Below are 22,410 nucleotides of genomic sequence, written 5' to 3'. Positions count from 1 at the left end.
AAGGGCATTCTTTTAACACTTTGCTTTGCTCTTTCTTCTGGTACTTAAAAACACATACACTTCCATTCACTCTTCAGTTGTATCAACCTTACTATTTGCATTACGAATTAATTATAGGAAGCATTTAATGAGTAAGATTTCCAACTGATTCTTTTCTTCCAGGCAAACTCTGACCTAAACACCAAGCCCTGTGAGTCACAGCTATATTCTTTGCCTGTGAAATTCTCAGAGCAAAGCAACCCAGTCAGTAGAATGGATAGTCCCAGGATTTTTTCCTGCTGCAAGATCAAAACAGTTTCAAAAGCACATTAAATGCAATGACCTTCCATCCTTGTTCCTAACTGTTGGGCCCAAGTGTTCAGAGTATGCTTACAACACCTGCTGGCACACTGGCATGCTTTAGCACATTCAGCTTCAGGCCACGCGAGGCTCAAATAAGACAGCAAGTATGCTCAAGCTTTCTCCTGTAGAAATGTTTTCACCCTATGTTTGTATAGAGACATGAACTTATGTTAGAAAGATGTGAATTCTTCTTTCAGGGAAGACTCACATGTAGCTTACAGTCAATCTTGCTCATTCACTGAATGCTTCTTTCCCATTACAGGAACTTTAGCAATAAAAATGATACCCCTGCAGCAGGCAAATGAGTCAAACCTGAATGTCTGATGTGAAAAAATGATTCACCCTTTGTGATGGATGTGATTTTGACTCAGTTTGACATTTTAGAGGAGTAAATATTTGAAGCAACCTCCTTTTAAATCCAATCTACCAATGGAATGAGGAAAACAAATAAGTAGAAAGCATGTTACCTTGTGGAACATGAATAGGGACTGTATGAAAAGGCAGTGTGTTAACTCAGAGCCTTTTCAGCAAGCAGTTGCACACTTTTACACCTTATTCCTTTCCTGTTCCAGTGCTGGTGCACAAGACTCCTTTCTCCCACCAATGGGTTCCCTCTGTGGGTGCTGCTTACCCTGCCCTCAACCTCCCTCTGGGAAAGAGGCTGAGCTGAATGCTGAAATGTTGAAAGTAATTTTCTGCACATTTTTTTGATAAATTTCATTGAGATTTTTTGACAGGCTGCAATATGATTACTCACAGTCAGCCTGGCTTTTACTTCAGGAAAATCTCATGGCAGACAGTGAACCCCTAGTAGGGAAAGCTGATGCCAGTGGTGAGTCTTCAGAGTCGAGCCACACAGGGAGCTTCTGCTCCCTCCTATGTAGTTTACTACTCGATAGGTTGCAATTTCATTTTCAGAGAGAGAAGGTAAATGCCACACCGTTTTTGGTGCCTGTTGAGTGGTGACTGATATTGAAGGTGTTGTTTTGTGTGCACTTACAAATAAATATGCTCTTAACAATAAGGACATTGGAAATCAAGATATCCCAGACATTTCTATGACCTCCCCCACCCTCATTATTAAAACCCAGTAGGTTCAGCTGTGGTTCACAGTGTCTGCCACAGTTTTGTGAGTCTGTATTTAGACTGATTAAACTCTTCCTATTCCTTCCATCCTTTATCACAGGTTATTAATTTTATGAGGATTCTGTGAGTGCGTGTTAAAATCATTGACTCGAAAAAGGGAGCTTCAGTTTGATTTTTCTTTTTTTTTATTTCCCCTCAGTACATTAATAAAAGAAGGCTGTAAAATATGAGAATATTTAATATAGAAGCTTTGATGATCCTTCCTGATAATGGTAGAGGAAAATCAAAAGATGTGCAGCTTGACAATGTTACACATATGCTGCTTGGTATAAAACACCAGGTTCAGGACAGTGTTATCAACATTTAGTGTCCAAGTATATCAGTGTCGCAGTTTTCTAAGACAGGCTTACACTTTGAAGGAAGCAATCTCATTATATTTATGTATATGTATATGTATTCTGGTGACTTATTTGAGCCCTACAATTATGGCATAAATAAATGTAGTTCCATCACCAGACTCAGCACTTCTATGTGATGTTTGTAAGACCTGCAGGAGGCCAAGCAAGAGATAGGTCTGCCACCTCTTTCATTCACATTAGTTTCCAATTTTCAAGCTGTATTCTCTGCACTATAAATCAGACAATTCTTATATTGTATAATACTACAAAGTGACTTTACAGGGATAATTAAATCCTATCAAGATGGTGCAGTTGTTCATTTTCAAAGACAGTTTGATTTAATTTCAATTACTGAAAATTTCTATGGGTTACTTTAATAGTCTTTCCTTACTATACATAGATCTATGAGATGCTTGAGTTATCATTTTTTCTAGAAAAGTATTTATCTTCCTAATTTTAGCCAGGTTTTGTTAGCCCTGGATGAGTTCTAGAGTTAGTCAGGAAGTATCAAAATGTTACCAGCATATTAAAAGTGGGTGATGATTTCTTTTTTCTGGTATGAGCACTAAGAAAATGTATGCAGATTGCTTTATAATTGTCATTCAGTTCAGGTTTTAGCATATCAGTACACTGTAATCAGGGTTATGAAAAACCGTACTTACAATACTGTCTGTTATTTATTCACTATACATGTGCACACAGCCACACACAGTCTTTCAAATACATAAGAATTTTGTCAAACACTTTAGTTCCTAATTTCTCTTTGAAGACCATCATGTCCTTGCTTTAAAAAGAATTTTTCCTTTAAATAACTGGCAGTGGTTTAAGGCTGATTATTTATGAACTAATTCATTGCAGCATTCCTTGGGACATTTGAAACTATTATTAAAATAGTGACAAACATCTGAAAAGACAGAGCATAAGAAATCTCTTTTGGGAAGTAATCTGAAGTAGAACTCAATCAACTGTAGAGGTGTATTATATAGTAAAATACTTTGATTTACTGAGCTCAACCATCAGGAAAATGAGAGAGATTTGGCTTGATATGGTTTGTTTGGATTTCTAGAAACCTTAAAGCAAAATTCTCAAGGCTTTTCAGGATACTACACAGCCCAAAAGATAAGTACAAATGCCATTACATTCATACAATAACTTTGCATGTTAAGACAGAACACAGACATAAATGTTTATTTTCTTGGTAGAGAGGGTGTTATCCTTGGAGTTCAGCAGAGATATGTGTTAGAACCCATGCTTTTAACACGTAATTTTAGAGGAGGAGCAAATAGTGAAGTGACAAGTACTTCAAACTGTATTAAATTATTCAGGGTAATAAAGACCAGGGATGTGTGAGGAATTACAGGAAGACCATAAGAAGCTGAGTCTTAAAAGGCATGTGCAGTTCAGTGTAGATCAATGTGGAGTGATGGACGTGGGGAAAAAAAATTCAGAAAAAGAAATTATGGATTCCGTATTGACCATCATCACTTTGGACATAGATCCTGGGGTCACAATAGATCGTTCTGTGAAACTCAGTGCTCAGTAGCTTGTAAAAACCAAAATAAGTATTAGAAATTGTTATATAATGAACAAACAAAACAGACAACATGAGTTAATTCAACTCTATGAATCCTTTGTGGGCGAGGACCTTAAATACTATGTTGGGTTCTGTTCTGCCTATTTCATAGAATCATAGAATCAGTCGGGTTGGAAAGGACCTTAGAGATCATCAAGTTCAACCCTTGATCCAACACTGCCGTGGTTACCAAACCATGGCACTAAGTGCCACATCCAGTCTCAGCTTAAAAACCTCCAGGGACAGTGAATTCACACCTCCCTGGGCAGACCATTCCAATGTCTGATTAGTCTCTCAGTAAAAATTTTTTTTCCTAATATCCAATCTAAACCTCCCCTGACAGAGCTTAAGACCATGCCCTCTCATCCTGCTTCTGGTTGCCTGGGAGAAGAGACCAAGGCCCACCTGGCTACAGCCTCCTTTCAGGGAGTTGTAGAGAGTGATGAAGTCTCCCCTGAGCCTTCTCTTCTCCAGGCTAAACAACCCCAGCACCCTCAGCCTCTCCTCACAGGACTTGTGCTCCAGTCCCTTCATCAGCCTCGTTGCTCTTCTCTGGACCTGCTCCAGCACCTCAATATCCTTCCTGAACTGAGGGGCCCGGACCTGGACACAGTACTCCAGGTGTGGCCTCACCAGCACCGAGTACAGGGGAAGAATCACTTCCCTGGTCCTGTTGGCCACACTGTTCCTGATCCAGGCCAGGATGCCATTGGCCTTCTTGGCCACCTGGGCACACTGTTGGCTCATGTTCAGCTTCCTGTCAATCCAAACTCCCAGGTCCCTTTCTGCCTGGCTGCTCTCCAGCCACTCTGTGCCCAGCCTGTAGTGCTGCAGGGGGTTGTTGTGGCCAAAGTGCAGGACCCGGCACTTGGCCTTGTTGAACTTCATCCCGTTGGAACCAACCCATCTCTCCAACTTGTCCAGGTCCCTCTGAAGAGCCCTCCTGCCTTCCAGCAGATCAACACTCCTCACCAATTTGGTGTCATCTGCAAATTTGCTGATGGTGGACTCAATCCCCTCATCCAGATCATCAATAAAGATATTAAACAGGACTGGGCCCAGCACTGATCCCTGGGGGACACTACTAGTGACCGACCGCCAACTGGATGCAGCACCATTCACCACCACTCTCTGGGCCTGGTCATCCAGCCAGTTCTTAATCCAGCAGAGAGTACCCCTGTCCAAGCTGTGGGCTGCCAGCTTTTTCAGGAATTTGCTGTGGGAGATGGTGTCAAAGGCTTTGCTGAAGTCCAGATAGATCACATCCACAGCCTTCCTCTCATCCATCAGGTGGGTCACCTGATCATAAACGGAGATCAGGCTGGTCAGACAGGACCTGCCCCTCCTAAACCCATGCTGGCTCTGGTCTGATCCCTTGTCCATCCTGTAGGTGTTCTGTGATGCACTTAGGATGATCTGCTCCATAACCTTGCCAGGCACTGAGGTCAGGCTGACGGGCCTGTAGTTTCCCGGGTCCTCCTTCTGGCCCTTTTTGTGGATTGGCGTGACATTTACCAACTTCCAATCATCTGGGACCTCCCCAGTGAGCCAGGACTGTTGGTAGATGATGGAGAGCGGCTTGGCGAGCTCTTCTGCCAGCTCCCTCATCACCCTTGGGTGGATCCCATCTGGTCCCATAGACTTGTGAGGATCCAAGTGGCTCAGCAGGTTTCCACCTGGATTACAGGGAGACTATTAGGCTTCCAAAGTGGGTAGTATAAAAATTTAAAGGGTTTAGAGGAAAACAAACTTATCAGAGGCATAGAAAAGCATCCTTATGAGGAGCAACCAAATGGGCTTGAAGTCTTCAATCTCTTCACTGTCACGGAAGAAGCATGTAAAATGGGCAGCTAAAAAGATAGAGTGCTTATGAATAGTATGGATATTATTACAAACTCAGTATAAATACAGTACTATCCATCAGAAAAGAAGTTAAAACAGTCTAAAACAAGCCACTGTGATTAAAACCAAAATCCTTCAGAACCATAAAAATATTTCTGGACTAGTATCTGCTGCATAGGACCTTAAATCATCCTGGAAATAGAAGAAGTGTAAGGTGGGCAAATATGAGCGTTGGGCTGTTTTGGGAAGGACGTTGTGCATAGTCTAGTGAGTATGTTTTTTATATTGAAAAAAAAAGTCAGGCACTTAAAAAAATGAAGAGTTAAATTATGTATTGATGAATTTTGGAAGAGTTTGTGCATTTTTTCTAGACATTTGCTTAATTTATTCACTAAGCATTTATTAAATGCTTTGAAGTATTCAACAACTGTGTGAATGAATTTAATCTTGGCTTTGAAAAACTTTTGGTAAGGTTTGTGCCAAAAGATTTTCAAGTGCCTGGCTTGTCTTGAGATAAGAGAAAGATCTTTTGTAGATTAGTAATGGAGTAGGAGACAGAAAACAATATTGAGGAGTTATTTGTCAGCTTTAGACTGGAGCAAAGATACTCCTGGCCCCATAGACATATGTTCAGCAAATTTATAAAAGATAGATACAGAATGCAGGGTGAACAGTGAAATGATGCATTTTGTGTAAATGTGTTTAGGATAGTCAAATGAATTTGACTATTGATAATTAAGAGATTTGAGCTTCTGACATAAAAGGAGATGCTGAGAGAGCTGTATTTTTACTCTGAAGAGGAGAGAACGCTCAGGGGGACATTTTCCATGTGCATAAATACTTAAAGGGGAAAAAACCACTTGTTTTTTCCTTTCTTTTTTCATTTTTTATGTTGAGGGTGGTCGAACACTGACACAGGCTGCTTAAAGAGGTTGTGGAGTCTCCATCCCTGGAAATACTCAAGACCTGACTGGACATGGTGCTGAGCCACCAGTTGTAGCAGGGGTAGAACTGGATGATGTCCAGAGATGCCTTATGAAATCTTAACTACTGTGAAGAATGGGGAATAATCTCCCAATACTGAATTACCAGGTTATGAAGGGATGGATAAATACAGAGTGTTAGTAAATGCAAATACTGCATATGAGGAAAAACAGCCACACCTATGTATTTATAAGAATAGGGTCTAAATTAACTACAACACCCAAAAAGTTAAATAAATATTGTGATTTACTGTTGAAAGCTCTCTGCATAACATCATCGACATTTAATGACAGTCATAAAGGCAAATAAAACTGTATTGCTTAGCAGGAAAGAAGATGAAAACAGAACATGAAGCGTCCCTCTTCTTCTGTAGAAACCATTGGTTCATCCTGTTGTACATACTCAAAAGAAGTCTGGTTGAACTGGAAAAAAAACCTAAAGAGTGATGGTGAGGAGTATGTGATAGCTTTGTACAAGGTGGGGCACAGAACAAAAGTTCTTCTGCTTCCCAACGGATGACTGAGGTGTAGTATCATACAATGATGAATGGTATAGAAAATAAATGAGAAGTGGTCATTCCTTGTCTTATTATGCACAAAGTAGAGAACATCCAACAAAATAAAAAAACCCCAACAACAAACAAACTACTGAAGTACAACCTTTTGAATGTAATTAAGTGTGTCATGAAATAACAGAGCCTGTTGTCCCAGAACCCTTTGGCAGCCAAACACTTGAATGAATTGAAAGTGCAATTTGGTTCGAGAGACTGCGTGCAATCTTTGAGTCAGGAAATCTCTGAAACTTCTTGCTTCTGGGAGGATGTATTGGAAAATACCACTCCTAGACTTAATGCTCTCACTTATACCTCTTCCTTAGGCACCTGCTTTAGATTATTGTTGGAAACAGGGCACTTGTTTAGATGTACTTTTGGTTTGATAAACAGAGTCACTCTTAATGTCTTGTGGGAACAGGTGGGTTGCAGAAACCTAGGGCAAGAATGAGGATTTCTTTTCTTGTTGCAAACTGACATTCTCTCCCTTGCTCAGTTTTACTTCTTTTCTCAAAGGAACACTTACAACAATATTTTCATCTTCCATATCAAAAAGGCATGTATTTAATTGTGACTGCTGTATGATGAACTGGATGACAAAAGATGTATGGTATCTAGACATAAGGAAGCTTTGTATCATTTTCTTAATTCTTTTTTAATACCTGGTCACATCCTTATACCTAGCTTTATTGAAATTCATGCCTTAAACATTTTACAGGTGAGACACAAGATCTGCATTCCTTTTTATTGAAGATGTTATAAATTTGTTTTAAAACCTGCTCATATTGTAATGAGTTCAAATTTCTCATCCTCAGAGGTTTTTTGGGGGCAGTCATTCCTCTCTCTTAGGCATGTGCTATTTGTTGTGCACACTCATAAAATTGTAATCGTCCTAACACCAGCTGATAGGATTTTGTTTTTCTCTTGAGGCATTGGGTGCCCTCACAAGCCCTGTGTTTGGGCTCACGCTCCAGTGAAATCAGCTCCCCTTCGATCATGAGGATTATGCTACTCTCAGGCACCTTAATTCAAATTTTCATTTGGAAACTTTTTTATATTCTGTGGCACAAAGACACCTAACCATCACCCATTGCAACTCCTTAATCAGACAGGATACACTTATATGGAAGTTATTACTGTACCACCAAGCTTTTCCTGGTAATGCACACATACATTAGAGTTTATGGGCACTACTTCTAAATTTTGTTTACTTCAGTCAGCAGTGGGGAGGGCCATGGGCCATGCTGCAAACCCTGTTTGCTTTGTTTCAGGGATTAACTGATACATAATTATGGCTACATAAGTCAGGGGATGGGTGTTTATCTCCGGTTCCCCAGGCACTGGTGAATGAGGGGATCGCACTTGCCAGCAGCTGAAGTGTTTGGAAGAGCTGGGAGACTCACCCCTGCCTCCCCTCCCCGGGTTCACTGCAGTGGGTTTAGCAGGCTGAGGGGTGTCTTGGTGCACAGGGCAGCTCTCAGGCTTCAAGGGGGAGTGGTCGGGTCTTTCTCTGGACCACTGCATGCTGGTTGGTTTGCGTCTTCTAGTTGTTCATCTCAAAACGTTTTTATTTGTCTTTGGTTTGTGCTATCTTACTGAAAGTCAGGAAATTTTTCCCCTGACAGCTTAGGTAAGTGAGGGCTTTTTAAATTTGCGGGTTTATTCTCTCCAGGCAACTGTAAGCTTTACAGGCTCTATCGTTGATCATAGACCATTTTAAATTTCTTTATAATGCCTTGCAGTACATTCCCTTGAAAGTCAATATTTCAAATTCCTAGTTTTGCAAAACACCAATTGGAAAGAATCTTGCTTTTTTTAATCAGGATCAATTTTGTACATAAATTCAGGGTGTGAGTAGCAATTACTCTTTTGGAGAAATATTCACATTCAAAAAAATTAAAAATATTATATAAAGAATACATATAGATGTATCAGAACCCCTTAACTAGCTATAATGTGTTTTTAGCCCATGCTGGGTTTTTTATGGGCTGTGCTTTTTCCAGCCTTATTCAGACTTAGCAATCTCTGTGATAATTCTGTTGAAATCCCTGAAATAACTTTCAGAGTTAGGATCTACTTAAGTGATTAAGATGACAGAGGCTGACATTTAGGATAAGATCCAGAGCCTATTGCTGCTGATCAGAATTTTTCTATGTACTTCACTGGTGGCTTTATATCAGTGTGCTTTGACTTGTGGTGTTTGTGTAAGTGAATATTGATGAGTAAATTTTTTTGACTAAAAGCTGTATTTAAATATATTTACCTTTTTTTCCCAAGCACAAGTTTCAGTATTTTACTGAGAATTAGAATTTTGTAAGTCACTGAAATAACATCTGATTTTATACAGATGCATCCATTTAAAATAAATTTATGTTTATGTTATTAGTTTTATTTTCAGAATTACTTGTAGTCAGCATTGTTATTGAATCAGCCTCACCTAAATTTTTCATTATTCTGTGGGGGCTAAGGGCAAGAAAAACATCAGATAGGGCTCTGAACAGCTTGCATAAACAGTTCTTGAGACAACTATATCTATTTTGAGCTCCCAACAGACACTTTAAATCAGCATGAAAAGAAAGGTTTTTACAGTTTTGGGTACTTTGATGATCTAACCTCCCAAAACAATGAATGCCTTTTTCTCAAAGCTTTTGTTAAGATTCCCTCACTGCATAAAAAACATGATCTGTCTTCCCTTTCTTACCCTTTCCTACAAACCACTTGAATTCAGAGTAGGCAGATCTTATGCTACAGATGCTTTACTGCTTAAAATGGATAAATTCTGGTATGTGGACCGTATGAAAATTATGGTGACTCATTGAAAAAAGTTCAGACAGAGGATTATTTTATATATCACAAAGTTTTTTAAAGAATCACTACAAATATTCTACTAAGGATCTAGTCTAGCTGACAGTGGTGAGAATTTGATCCTTATATAGTAAACCATCCTCCTCCTTTGTTTAGGGTGCTGTACACCTGTTCAGTGCACTTGAAAGTTGTGCTCTTTAGTGACCCAACTCCATCTTGAAGACGCAAATTAGTTTTGACTTTTCCCAACCTGAAACTGTTTGTTTTAGCTTGGTGACTTTTTCTTTTTAAATTTTGAATAATTAATGTAGCACTTAAAAGGAGGTTGATCTTTTTCACGCCTACCACTCACTTTGCACAGAGGATCCCAGAAGGACATGCTAGAAGGGAAACTGTGACAGTGCAGTGTTCCTTTCCTCTCCCACCCATCTGCAGCAAGGGAGTGCTGCTTTCCTTAACCTAACTCTCAGAAGCAGTTTTATGGTATCTTTCTGATATATGTGTCTTTGAACTTTTTGTAAGGATTTTGGTCATTTTTACAGTGTCTTTATTTGTTCTTACAGCATTTTATTTGAAAGAAGGATTTCAAAAGCCTCCATTAAAGTGGCAGTTTTCACTGAGGCTATTTCAATTTTGTGATACTCCAGCCTTCAGTATCTGGTTTTCAAACTCTCTGTTGTATCAGGCTGGAAACAGACATCTGAAGTGACTGTTTAGCAAAATAATTTTTTTTTCCCCAGTGGTCTAGGGTGAAAAATATGCAAATATGAATAAAATGAGCTCATTTGGAAGACGCTGAGCTTTAATGAATAACCATTTATATAACAGCAAAATAAAGCAAATTAAAATTTGTTGTGAACACAAGCTCTTTTAAAAGAACAAATTAAATGAACACACTGAGAGTTAAATCAAGACACTGGAGGCTTTAATAAGCTTGATCTCTGCTTGAGGGGTGCCAAATGAAAGAGGAATCAAATAAAACCTTCACAGAATTGGTACAAAAGTATTTTTATCTCTGTTATGGCTCTATCCATCATAGTAAAACACTGAAATCCTACTCTAGTACCCTTCTTGAGGTGGAACAGTGAGGAAAATTAATCTCTTGCCCATAAAGCCTGTGCACAGATTTCCCCAGAAATGGCAGTTTCACTGGAGGGTTTGTCTGTTGATGCTGCATCTATGTCTGGAAATTAACATCAAACTGATTTTTTTTCTTTTGTACGAGGCTGGATGGTTTTAAAGGTAAAAAATCAGCAAGAAGAAAATACTGCAAATATCTGCTTTGTTTTCTTTTTTTCTTTCTTTCTTTCTTGGTCAGTCTGAATAATACAACCCCATAGTTAATGGAACTTATAGAGAACAGTTGTAAAGTGTATAACTCTAGATTTTATGTGAGAATTATTTTCTCTCCAGTGTCTGGAATGCTAAATGTATTTATTTTACCTAAATTTATGTAAATACTGGTTTTTCCTGTATATCGTGAAAAAAGAGATGTGTTTGAAATCCTTGTTTTTTACTGCAGAAGCACAGCTAAAACTCCATCCTCAAAAGGGTGCATTAGCTCCTCAAAGTGGTTGGGAGTTCCCTAAAATCTCCATTCAGTGCTCTGAGCCTTCAGCTAGTGCAGGTGATGGATGACACATGCTCTGTCTCAAAGGGCTTACTCCCACTTTTTTAACACATTCTCTGTGAGATGACATGAATCAGTTTAATAGCACTGTAAAGTATTTTCTAACATCTTAGAGTAAATACAAGCATGTACATGCTAATGTGAACAAGAGGTTGAACCAAATGACCTCCTGAGGGCCCTTTCAATTTCATCTTATTCTGTGACACTGTGACAGAGAGGACAGGACACTTGAAGCTTTTGTAGAATCTGAATGGGATACAATTCACTTGGCTCAGAGACTTACATCTCAAATCTGCTGATCCAGCCAGCAGATGGTCCTATTTTATATGAATAAATGAGATAAACAGGCAGAATTCGTATGAACAGCAATGCATTTGTATAGCCCTCTTCGAAAACCTCTGCTGCCTGACAGTTACGAAGCACACCTTTTCACCTAAAACTTCATGCTGGTTTTACCCTGCGGTTAGCACTTCACAGTGGCATGCTTATATTCACACTTTTAAGTTGATTGCATTGCTAATTTTCTATTTTCTGTATTTTCACAGCTGGAAACAGTGAAAGCGCGGGCCAAAAAGCGGTGAGGAAAATAAAAGAAGAAACTTTGACTGGAAAAGGTACCATACTATATCCTTTTCTTTAAGGAGCTCTTTATTCCTCTCTTTTTGCTATCTCCTTTTAAATGAGGTTTCCATGTGTACTGTTAAACTTTTTTTATTTGGGGCACTGGAACAGGTTGCCCAGAGAAGTTGTGGATGCCCCATCCCTGGAAGTGTTCAGTGCCAGGCTGGGTGCAGCTCTGGCCAACCTGATCTAGTGGTAGGTGTCCCTGCCCACGACAGCAGATGGTTTTTAAGGTCCCTTTGTACCCAACCCATTCTGTGATTCTATGAATCTAATTCCTAAAGTAAATCTGACTCAGGGGTAAAATCAATAGCATATTCTTTAAAAAGCGTTTTCAGCTTTGTTTGACATCTTTACTGTTTGTCATTGCAAAAGGGCTGCCTGCAAGTTACAGTCTGCCTGCGCGTGTATATGGGCAAAATGATTTCATAGCTGAGCAAAATTCTGAGTGCTAGTAATATTTGCTAAGGGGAGAATGACAGCAGGTAAGAGTGTGTATGCTCCTTTCATTGTTGGTTTTGCCTCCCATCAGGTGTATATAATCCCACTAAAAAGTGGGGTTTTAGGAGGTAATACGTTTGTAAAGAACAAGGCTGCTCGACTGGGTTATTTGACACATGTTCAGAGCTTATAATCCTTCAGAGTAAAAACATTTTCTTAAAATAAATGGACCTTTCATATCAAGCCAAAATGCCTACGCTTTTGTGGTTCTTCCGTTGTTTTCTTTATCTGATGAGCTATCATGTTTGTGGAGGCATAAGGAGAGCATAGGTTGGTAACTATGAGAAAAAGCATGTTGCACACTATCTGCTGTGTGATTATAATTTGCAATTTACGGTGGAGGTTAGTGCATCTCATATTTTTGTCTCATGGTTTCTCTGGGTGTAGTTCCCAGTAGTGTATGATGATTCACTCCTGCCACTTTGATGTATCATTTCTTGGCAAAATAATAGGGCAGTGTTGCTAGTCCACCCTATTTAGGATCTTCACGGTTTCTTCTGAGATCTGATTTTATTTTTGTGTCTCTAATAATTACTGTTATGATGATCAAAAAACATGTTAATTATTGTGTTAAAAATCCCTTTCATTAAGATTTATCTTTTGGCTTAAATAAGTGTGCATCCATCATAGCCCCAGGATGCATGTATGCTAGTTAAAGGCATCATAAATTAAGGCATAGTTAGAAGGATCATGAAAGGAAAAAGGTAATTATTACATCATTAAAATCTTTTACTGGAAGTTTCTGTTTCAACCAAAAGCAGTTGAAATTAATTACATCACGTGACTTGCATAAAGCCGAATAAACCAGAGTCTGTCTTATTTTCTCACATCTGTGTGATCACAGGCTTTTTTAGTGCCCTAATCTTTCTTGATTTTTCTGACTAAAGTCAGCTATAGCCCTCAGTTATAAAGTGTTAAGTTACAGATGGCAGTCTGAGGAAGCTGAAAGTGTGTCTGAAGTCAACTGAAGTTCCTCATTGTAATTATTATCACTGATGCTTTAGTAATCTCAGGTCCTGGTAGATTTGGCTTAAAAAAATCCCTGGAAGAGTACTGTCTTTTCAGAATTTGTCGCTGATTGTATATTTACAAGTGCAATATACTGTACAAAAGACTTGTGCGAGACTGAGTGCCACTCTTCTTTTACTGTTTATCAATGAATTTGCACTTTACTTATTAATAGGAAGTGTGTGCAGATACCGTGACCAAGACTGGGCAGTGCAAACAAATCACCTTTTCAAAAACTACAGTTCAAGATCTGTTTAGTCACTGCATAACAACATTATCAGTTATCTTGACCCCTTTCCCATGCTTTTTTTGGAGCTTTTTTCATGGCCTTTGTGAAAAACACTGCTTTACAGAAACTGTTCCCATCTGGAATATCAGATTCTTGAAGGAGAACTACTCAAAACAGTATTGTGGGGCAGACAGCATGGTCAAGAATTGAGACAATATAGCTGTTTTTTTATTATGGACAAAAAACGGGAGTGGATAGTCAGTTTGTTATCCAGATCTCAGATCTCTGAGAACAGTGAAAATCTTGCTTTTAAGCAGGTTAGACAGCAGAAGGGAGCAAGAGACCTTGTCCTCTCCTTGTTACCTTGCTGAGCCATACATAGCACAAACATCCACAGAGACAGCTCTGGGAAAATGCCATGCTTATTGAATGCAAGTAATTATAGTGTTTTTAAGCCACTATCATCCTTCTATGTCTTGGCCCACTGTCTGTCTGGGGCTCTGTCTGATATCTACGGGTAAGTAGTTTTACTTAACGTAATCTACACTTACTTCAGGGACAAGTGAGATTCAAAGCATATGCATAAGTAATTCCTATGAAGCAACGTATGAGCAATAATTTGCTGACAGTTTCAGAGAAGGATAAAGGATAGTAATAAAAAGGCCATGCATACTGGTGATTTTTTTTTTTTTGTAGAAGCGTGGCAAGACCTGAGAAAAGGACTAACAAAGTTTCTGAATACAGGCAGGCAGGAAGTCTGGTTTCCCATGCTGGAGGCATTGAAATCAGAGCCAGTGCCAAAATATGGTAGCTTACTGGAGAGGAAAGCAGTTGTGGCCATTCACCTACAAGGCAGTGATGCTAAAGGACACAGAAAATCTAAGCAATATGTCATATCACCTCTTCCTACCACCCATCCTCTCCCATGGTGCTACACCAGAAACCTCCTTGGTTCCTCTCCCTGCTGATTCCAGACTGTTTAGGTGTTCTCCTTGATTTTGGGTCTCTGTGCCAGGTAATCTATTGCTAAGCATTAAGAGTGAGGAAGTACACAGGCCATCGAGTGGAGGTGAATAAGCTACAGGTCCCTGGGGCAGAATAGACCCAGTTTGCTTGACCATCAGATTCTCCTCCATGATAAAGAAATCAAACCCCTCAGATATCCAGAACAGACCAGAAGCAGTACTGCATTGTCATTAAAATTCTCACATGGGCACTATTTCCAAAAGACCAAGGGCAACAGCTTACTACACTGTGAATCATAAAGCTGGAAGAAGCCAGGATGAGGTTGGCATTTGTCTTGCTTCCATTTGTTAAATTGGGAACCTGTGTTGTTAATACTAGCAATTATATGGCTGGGAAAATCGTTGATGGCTAAGGATTGCCACAGAGATATTCTAATTGGATAAGTCTCTGTAATTTGCACATAGGGTGTGTCTTTGTTAGTGTGTTCGTTAGTTAGATCAGGAGAGTGCTTTTCTGGCAACCCTCAGCTGTTGCCCGCTTGCTGAGCACAGGTTCACATCAGGAAGGGCACTGCGGGTCCTGACCTGGATTCCCTTTGGACAGAACTAGCCTGGGAGGTGAGCTGCAGCAGTAACAGAGCATTGGTGCGTGGGGCAAACAGAGCTTAGCTGAACTAAGCATTCCATGAACCTGTAGCAGTGCCTTTGTCAGGTCCTGAGCACAAAATAAGCTCTCGAGATGGGCTTCTATTGATCCAAACCGCTTATAAATGTAACCATAACCACAGTTACCCGTCGTGAACAAACTTCATTGAGTTGCAGAAATGGGAGGTTTCTGTGGCAAACTCAACTCTCGATACTAGAAAAGAATCTTTCCATTTACATAATAGAGCATATCTCCTGACTCAGTTAGCTTCATTTTATGTCTCTGCAAATGAAAGCTGGTTGTAGCCTGATGATTACAAACATACAAATGTTGGAAACTAATATATAAACATGAATGAGAGCTTCATTCATTCCAGCATAGGTTTATGAATGCCAATGGAATCAGCAATTAGAAAAACTTTATGCATAAATATCATTTAGCACAGTACCAATGGAAGGCTCTCACAACTGCAGTGACTAGACTCAAAGGAGAAAAAAATTAAGTTAGTGAGAAAAGAGGGTGTAAAAGTCATATTAAGCATAGACCTCTTCAAAAGGAGAAGCCTGAGTTTAATCTCACCTAACATTTTTCTGGCAATTCAAATAAAACCACAATTATAAAACTACGGACTAAATCCATGGCATTCATGAGACTTCCATTTGAAGTCAGGTGAGAAAGGAAGAAGACTTTCTCCCTCAGAGTCAGAGGAATGCAGAGTTTAGCATGGTGGCAACCAAATTGTGTCATTTACAGTCTGACTCACATCAAGACAGCATGGGCCAAGCAGTGGGATGAATTGCCTTAAAAGCAATTCGCATGCTTTTAACAAGCCTGGCTTTTTCGCAGAGCTTTCTCTTGGATATTTGTGCTACATGTGGCTCAGCCAGGGAATAAGGAGATGACAAGGTCTCTTGCTCCCTTTTGTAGTATAATCTGTTAATAAGCAAGGAGATTCTCCTTGGTTTTAGAGATCTGAGATCGAAGAATTTACCTGGCAGAAGAAGGACTAATCTAGCCACTATGTACCAAGTGTAATTACAGAATAGCTGATAGGTGGTTTCTCCACTAATGCTTGCTGTACGTCAGGCACCAGTTTTAACAGAACAGTCTGCCTTTTTCCGCTCTGTACCAGACTAGCTTTCCCTGCAGGCTACAGGAAGTCAACTGCTGAAAGTTTCCAAATTCCCAAACTTTTAGATTTGTTGGTGGTATTCCCAGCGTGTGAGCCAGGCTGTGTAAGCCAGTTCAGCAAAGACCGATGCCTTGTTAATATGTGCAAAAGTGTCACCCAGGACTTCTTCTTTGACATGGCATGTCAAAGATATCATTTTGGAAATGGTCATCTAACGAGTCAAAAACAGTATAAAATATTTGTAGCTGAGACATATCTTCTATAAGTGTGCATAAGCATGCGTGGGTTTATGCTTGCTTGTGTCAGATTTGCTTTTTATGGTGTAGTTTTGAGTTGTAAAAGTCTAACATCCTGGGATTGTGGCTAGACATAATGTGGCTACTTTGTCCTTTCTACCACAGCCTGCTATTGGAATATCCTTTGTCTACCACTGCTGATGCTGAAAGACCAGTAGGATTGGTTTAAAGAGTTTCCTAGCAATAACAGCAGAGTTTCCATCTACATGGTTTCCTTTTTTATGCCGGTGCATTATCTCCAGTACTTAGCTGTGGCAGGTCAAGGACTGTCCTCAGAAAGAGTACAGCTGAATGCCAGGCTCATGAAGACATCCTGAAAGACAGGGTGGTGATATGAATGAAGAGTAAAGAAGCCTCAATCTGACAGTATGCCACTTTGCAGGATTCAGTGTGGAACTGCAGAGTTTTTCTGCTTTGTCACTTGATGACAGGTGTAAGAGCCTTGCCTAAACATTAAGATTTTCTTCCTTCCCTTGCAAAGCCTCATCTTTTTTTTTCCTTCCCTTGCAAAGCCTCATCTAAGGTTATATCAAGTATATTCAAGCCATATGAAAATATTACTTAATAAACTTAATCTCGGTTTGTGATTGGATTCTCCACATGCACAAGGAGTAGAAGACCCTTCACTAGAGTCCAAGAAAGTAATGCAGGGGCTGATACAAATTCTCTTGCTCATAGCACTTATGTCCCATATCCAGTAAAGCTAGTGACTTTTTGCTCCATATTAAGCAGGGAAGATCTTAATCCGCAGAAAGGTATCTCCAGAGCCCTCTGATAAAATAATTTAGGTGAAAAGTTTCTGAATCACTTGTCCTGCTTTTCTGTTTGTTTTACATAATATTTTGAGGCAAAAACATGATTAAATTCATTAAGTCTCCTTGCTTATGTTTTTTTTTTGGTCTCTTTTTGACTTGCAGTACAACACAATACAAAATTTTCCCCCACGGTTCTTACAGACGTATAAAACAACAGAGAACCCTCTATTTTTCTGGGTTTCTTAAAACACCTTAGAAATTGAATTGTCATGTTAGCAGTGTGGCAAATCAGAAGTTAAGAGGAATACAAATGTGGTTCACACAGCTGACGATGAGTTGCAGATCTGGATAGTGAGGTGGAGATAAAGTCTTTCAAATATAAAATATATTCATAATGCAGGCACAAGCTCTGCCTGCTGGTTTCCTGAATTCCCATTTCCATTGGAAATGTGAAATACATTTCATTAACAGGCTCTGCCACCAGGAATCATGATTTTCTCATATTTAAATTATCTCTAATTGAAACTTAGAGACTAAGGAGTGCACAGGTGTAGCTGCAGGCAGAATAACAAAGTCCCGTCAGATGTCTTGAAATGATTTTCTGACTGTAAATCACCAAAGCCTTGTGTGACTAATGGGACTGAAGCTCCGAGGTTAGGATTTTGCTGATTGTGCTGCCCTACTGAAGGCAATTTGGAGAAAGGGAGTTTCGAAATGAAATTGCTTCTTCAGGGCTGGAAAAAGCTTCCATTTCACCCCTTTAAAGGATTTTGATCCTCTTGTATGTACCTGTAGAGCCATGATGTCGAACTGTGACTGAAAAAAAGAGCTCCTGGGTTTGATATCTCCCTTAATAGGCCATTATTTTTTCCGTCTCAAGCAGTATTTGCAGGCAGGTTGCGTGAGCTATTTCCAAGTCTTGTCTGTTCTCAAGAAAATTGCCAGCAAATACTGAAAGACAAAGCCAAGAAATAAGCAATATTTTTTCTCTCTGGAATGCTTTAGTATTTCTCTTCCAAGACCTACTTTATATAGTCCTGGCTTCTGTGAGTTACATGTAGGGTTTTAGAAGTTAATTTGCTTATAACAAGTAGAATATTTTCTATGGAAATGCCAGTGGCTTCTGCGCTGGGGATCCAGCTGCCAGGAGCGTGGAGAACTTGTGGCCTGAAGTAAACATGGGAAAAACAGAGCCTATATTTGAAGCTCTTATGGGCTGTGTGAGCAACCTTCCAGGTGTGAGCTGCATGTGAAACAACAGACACTGGTCAGCCAGAGTGTTCAGGCTGTGCTGGTCTTTCCTTGTCAGCTCCATCCGTGCAGCAGTACGGCAAGGCTCCAGAGGGAGCAGAGCCAGAGAGGAGTCTGTGCCTCTGAAGGACCAACGCCAATGTGTTCATGCTTAATTTGTATTTCAAGGGCTATTTTTCAATGGCAAAGAATTAAAGCTCTGAATAGATGTCCCAGTTCTAAAATGAGTTATAAGCCAGGTTCTTCCCAGTAGTGCCCAGTGACAGGACCAGAGGCAATGGGCACAACCTGAAATGCAAGAAATGCCATTTAAAAATAGGAAAACTCTTTCTCTTTTTTAGCATATGGACTTTTGGATATTGGCACAGGTTGCCCAGAGGGTTTGTAGATTCTCCATTCTGGGAGATATTTGAAAGCCATCTGGACACAGCACTGGACAACCACCTCCAGGTGGCTTAGTATGAGCAGAAATGGGGACTGGGCAGTCTCCAAACCTGCCTTCCATCCTCATCCACCATGCAACTCTGAGAGTCTAGGGAATTTTGCCAGCCAAATCCTCATGAAACCGTGTCGGCTTTGTGTCCAGTCCTGACTACAAGTACTGTAACATACACAAACTCCCGGACTTCAGGGTTTTCAAGAAATTGTATCAGGGTTCATACAGTGCCGATATTAGACCTTTAGGTAAGAATATATAGTGGTAAGAATAGCAATAATTTGACGGTAATGCAGTCTTAGGAAGCAAGTATTTAAAAAGAACTTTGTAGCAGTGTTAAAAAACCCATTTGTGCAAGTAAAAAACCCTTTCTGTGGAAACAGAAGGAAGGACTGTAGGTACACTGATGCTGGGAGTAAAAATCTGTGTGGAAAGGCCAGGAAATATTGCCTATGACTCTGAAGCAGCTTCCCTTCTTTTTTTTTTTTTTTTTTGTGGGTTTATTGGTTTTTGGGGGGGGTGTTTTTTTTTTCTTCCCTTTTTACAGGCATAAACGAATACATTTTATTTTCAAACTTAAATTTTAAAATTTAAGTTTCAAATGAAATATGTTTAAGATTACATGATGCTTGACATCTCTGCCACATTTTCACCATCTGAATAGAAATTAGCATGCTCATGTGCACTTCAAAACCCTTCTCAGCCTATTTAAAGACTTGCAGGAAATGTGTAATACTAGCATTTTTAATAGTCTTTTCTGGTATTTGGTGCTAGAAAATCTTGCTTGTAAGAAGAAAAAGAAATATTCCTAAGGAGACTAATAGACTCTTCAATTACAAAAAAGTATCTAACATGAGAACTATTATTTGCCTAATAATCATGTCTGAATTTGGATTTCTCTTCTTATATTGAGGCACTGTTTCTGGACAAGCTGATGTGAACTGTTACCAGCACCTAATCAATTTCCCCAAGATAATGGTCAGCGATGTTTTATTCCTTACTTAGTCTTAAGATTATGTCTGCCGCTGACTCCTCTTACCAAGATTACTGTTGACTTCAGGCTGCTTGGCAGGAGTAGCTCTTCACAACTGATGTGACTTGAGGAGACAAAATAAATCAAATCATCTTTCCAACATTTACTTTGACCTAGTTGAAAAATAATCCTTGCCAGTGTTTTACCTCCCAAGCATGAAAAATATGTGGGCCTGCAGTGAGAGAGAGATCTCCGTGGCTCTGGGCAAGATTTACTGTTGTTCTGTGTTTCCTCCCATTTTAGTCCAATCTCACTTATGCTCACACACTTGTGCTTTTTTAAAAAATAATTTACAGCAACTAAACTTCCTGGAACATGGATCTTATTTAAATGATACAGTGTCTGTACTTGTTTCTCTTTAGAAATCTGATTCTATGTCAGAGGGAAAAAAGTAGATATGTATGTATTGGAGGGGAGAAAAGGAAAAATAATATAGGGAGAAAAGCAGTTTCTCCTTTTCAAAACTTTGTCATGATAGTTGGGGGCTTCTGAACTGGAGGTTTGTGAAAAGTTCATTTCCCTGAATTGAAATAAATCTAAAATATTGCAGGCTTTCTCTTAGCTTATACTTTATACTTGGAAGTTAGTCCATGAAAAAATCCCATTGCCCTAATTGGAACAATTTTTGGTGAAGACAGAATTTTTCCAAGAGATATGTCTGTTTTAATGGGAGTGTTTATTGGAAAAAGAGAGAAACATTTTTACACTCAGATCTGCAAAATCAAACAGAGGAAGTGTAGAATCCCTGTAGAAGGGATTAACTCAAAAAGTGTTAGTTTGCGTTCAGGCCAATCCAGATCAAAGGCTTTTTATCCAAACTTGTTCTTTGTTTCTTAGGTCCCAGACTACTGTACCATCAAAGACAATCTTTGTTTTAGAATCTAGACCTTAAAATCTTCTTGAATTAATAAGCTGCTGCTTATCAATGCTTTATGTTGATTTGCAAATGCACACTAGAAGTGATTTGGAGTTTTTTCTAAGAAGAGAATTTTGCAAAGGCTTTGTTTAAAACAAGATTTTGTTTAAAAATTACCGCAAAATGAAAGTGTCCCATGGAAAACACTTCTTTCGTGTGAGTCTAAGCCTACTTTCCATTAATCTGTTTGGTTTTGGTTTTTTTTTGCTTTGAGATGACACAAAATTAATTGTTCTGTCTCAGGCTAGGTGAAGTCTTCAGATGGGATTTTCTTCAAGACTTAGTTTCTGAAAATAGAAGGCAAAGCACATCTCCAGTGCCCCAACGGCCTTATTCTTTGAAATCCTTGGCTATAGATAATAGAGAGAGATGACAAAAAATATGCTTATTTGGGATAAAACAAGGTTGATATACTGAGATATTCTCCTGAGAATCTTAGTCAGGTTCTTTCTCCAGTTAAGATGACCTTAGTTGGCTGGCTGAAGACTGCTATCTTAGAAGATATATGAAACTATTTTTTAGTCTGGAATCATAATTCTGTAGTTACCTTGACAACTACCAGTGATATCTAACTACACTGTGTTTGCCTCTCCCGATGCCCTTTCAGCCAGTCCTACAGACAGAACAGACAGAATATAGGTTTGTTTGGTTGGTTTTTTGTTTGTTTGTTTATTTTTTTGTTTTAATTCGCTTGAATCATACATCTAGAAAAATGCTAGTCAGAAAGGTAGCCTCTTGAAGAGTAGTCCAGAAATACCGTTCTTAGGCTGTGTGAAAATCTAGCACATATATCCCTAGTCTCTTGAATGTAATTTTACCTTCTTTTCTGAAGAAACTATTTTGAAATAAAGCCATACTTTTGTGCTTCCAAAGTGTTTACATGGGGGTTATTTTTCAGAAGCTGGATACAAAAAACTAATCCTTTATTTCAGCTAGAAGAGTGTTACCCACCAGCCTCAAGTTTAGGGATTTGTACAGCAGCAGAATGAGGACAGAACATGGGGTTTAATTAATTGCCTTCAGCCTACAGTAAGAAGCACGTGCTCTGGGGAGTTTAGGTCCACTGCAGTATGGTGATACGTGGGGAACAGTTGTGTAAGGAGTGGGTGGGGGCTGAAAGGAACCAGCAGTTGTGGGTCCCTGCCTGCTGTCTGCCTCTGCAATCTCAGGTGGGATGGACCTCGGCGGTGCTTGCCTGCTGCCTGGCTTCCTGGACCCTTTACACAAGCTGCCATTGCAGCCACCTAGAGAGATCTTTTAAAACACACCATCTTCTGTAGTCACAGAGGATAAAAATTAGTGCTGTTTTTCCTTCAGTTTCTTTTTAGCACGAGGTGAGATTATTTGTCACTGATGATGTAATGAGAATTCAGTCTCAGAAGGATGGTAAAAATTTATGTTACCAGCACTA

The 22,410-nt window shown here is 39.4% G+C and overlaps 1 protein-coding gene across 4 annotated transcripts in view; it reads left to right on the top strand.

Moving 5' to 3' along the window:
* ZBED1 (zinc finger BED-type containing 1) overlaps positions 1 to 22,410 on the top strand; it is a 206,540-nt gene that overhangs the window by 80,829 nt on the left and 103,301 nt on the right. For all 4 annotated transcript variants that reach the window (XM_051809154.1, XM_051809152.1, XM_051809153.1 and 1 more), the window contains one exon: positions 11,756 to 11,824. In XM_051809154.1, coding sequence (XP_051665114.1) covers positions 11,756 to 11,824 — 69 coding nt within the window. The remainder of the gene's footprint in view (positions 1 to 11,755; positions 11,825 to 22,410) is intronic.

The sequence above is a fragment of the Manacus candei genome, unplaced genomic scaffold (genome assembly GCF_025592945.1).
Source record: "Manacus candei isolate 608988 ecotype Guabito, Panama unplaced genomic scaffold, ASM2559294v1 h1tg000075l, whole genome shotgun sequence".
In the NCBI taxonomy this organism is placed as follows: domain Eukaryota; kingdom Metazoa; phylum Chordata; class Aves; order Passeriformes; family Pipridae; genus Manacus; species Manacus candei.
The sequence above is the reverse complement of the archived record's forward strand: the minus strand, read 5'-3'. Positions and strand labels throughout refer to the sequence as shown.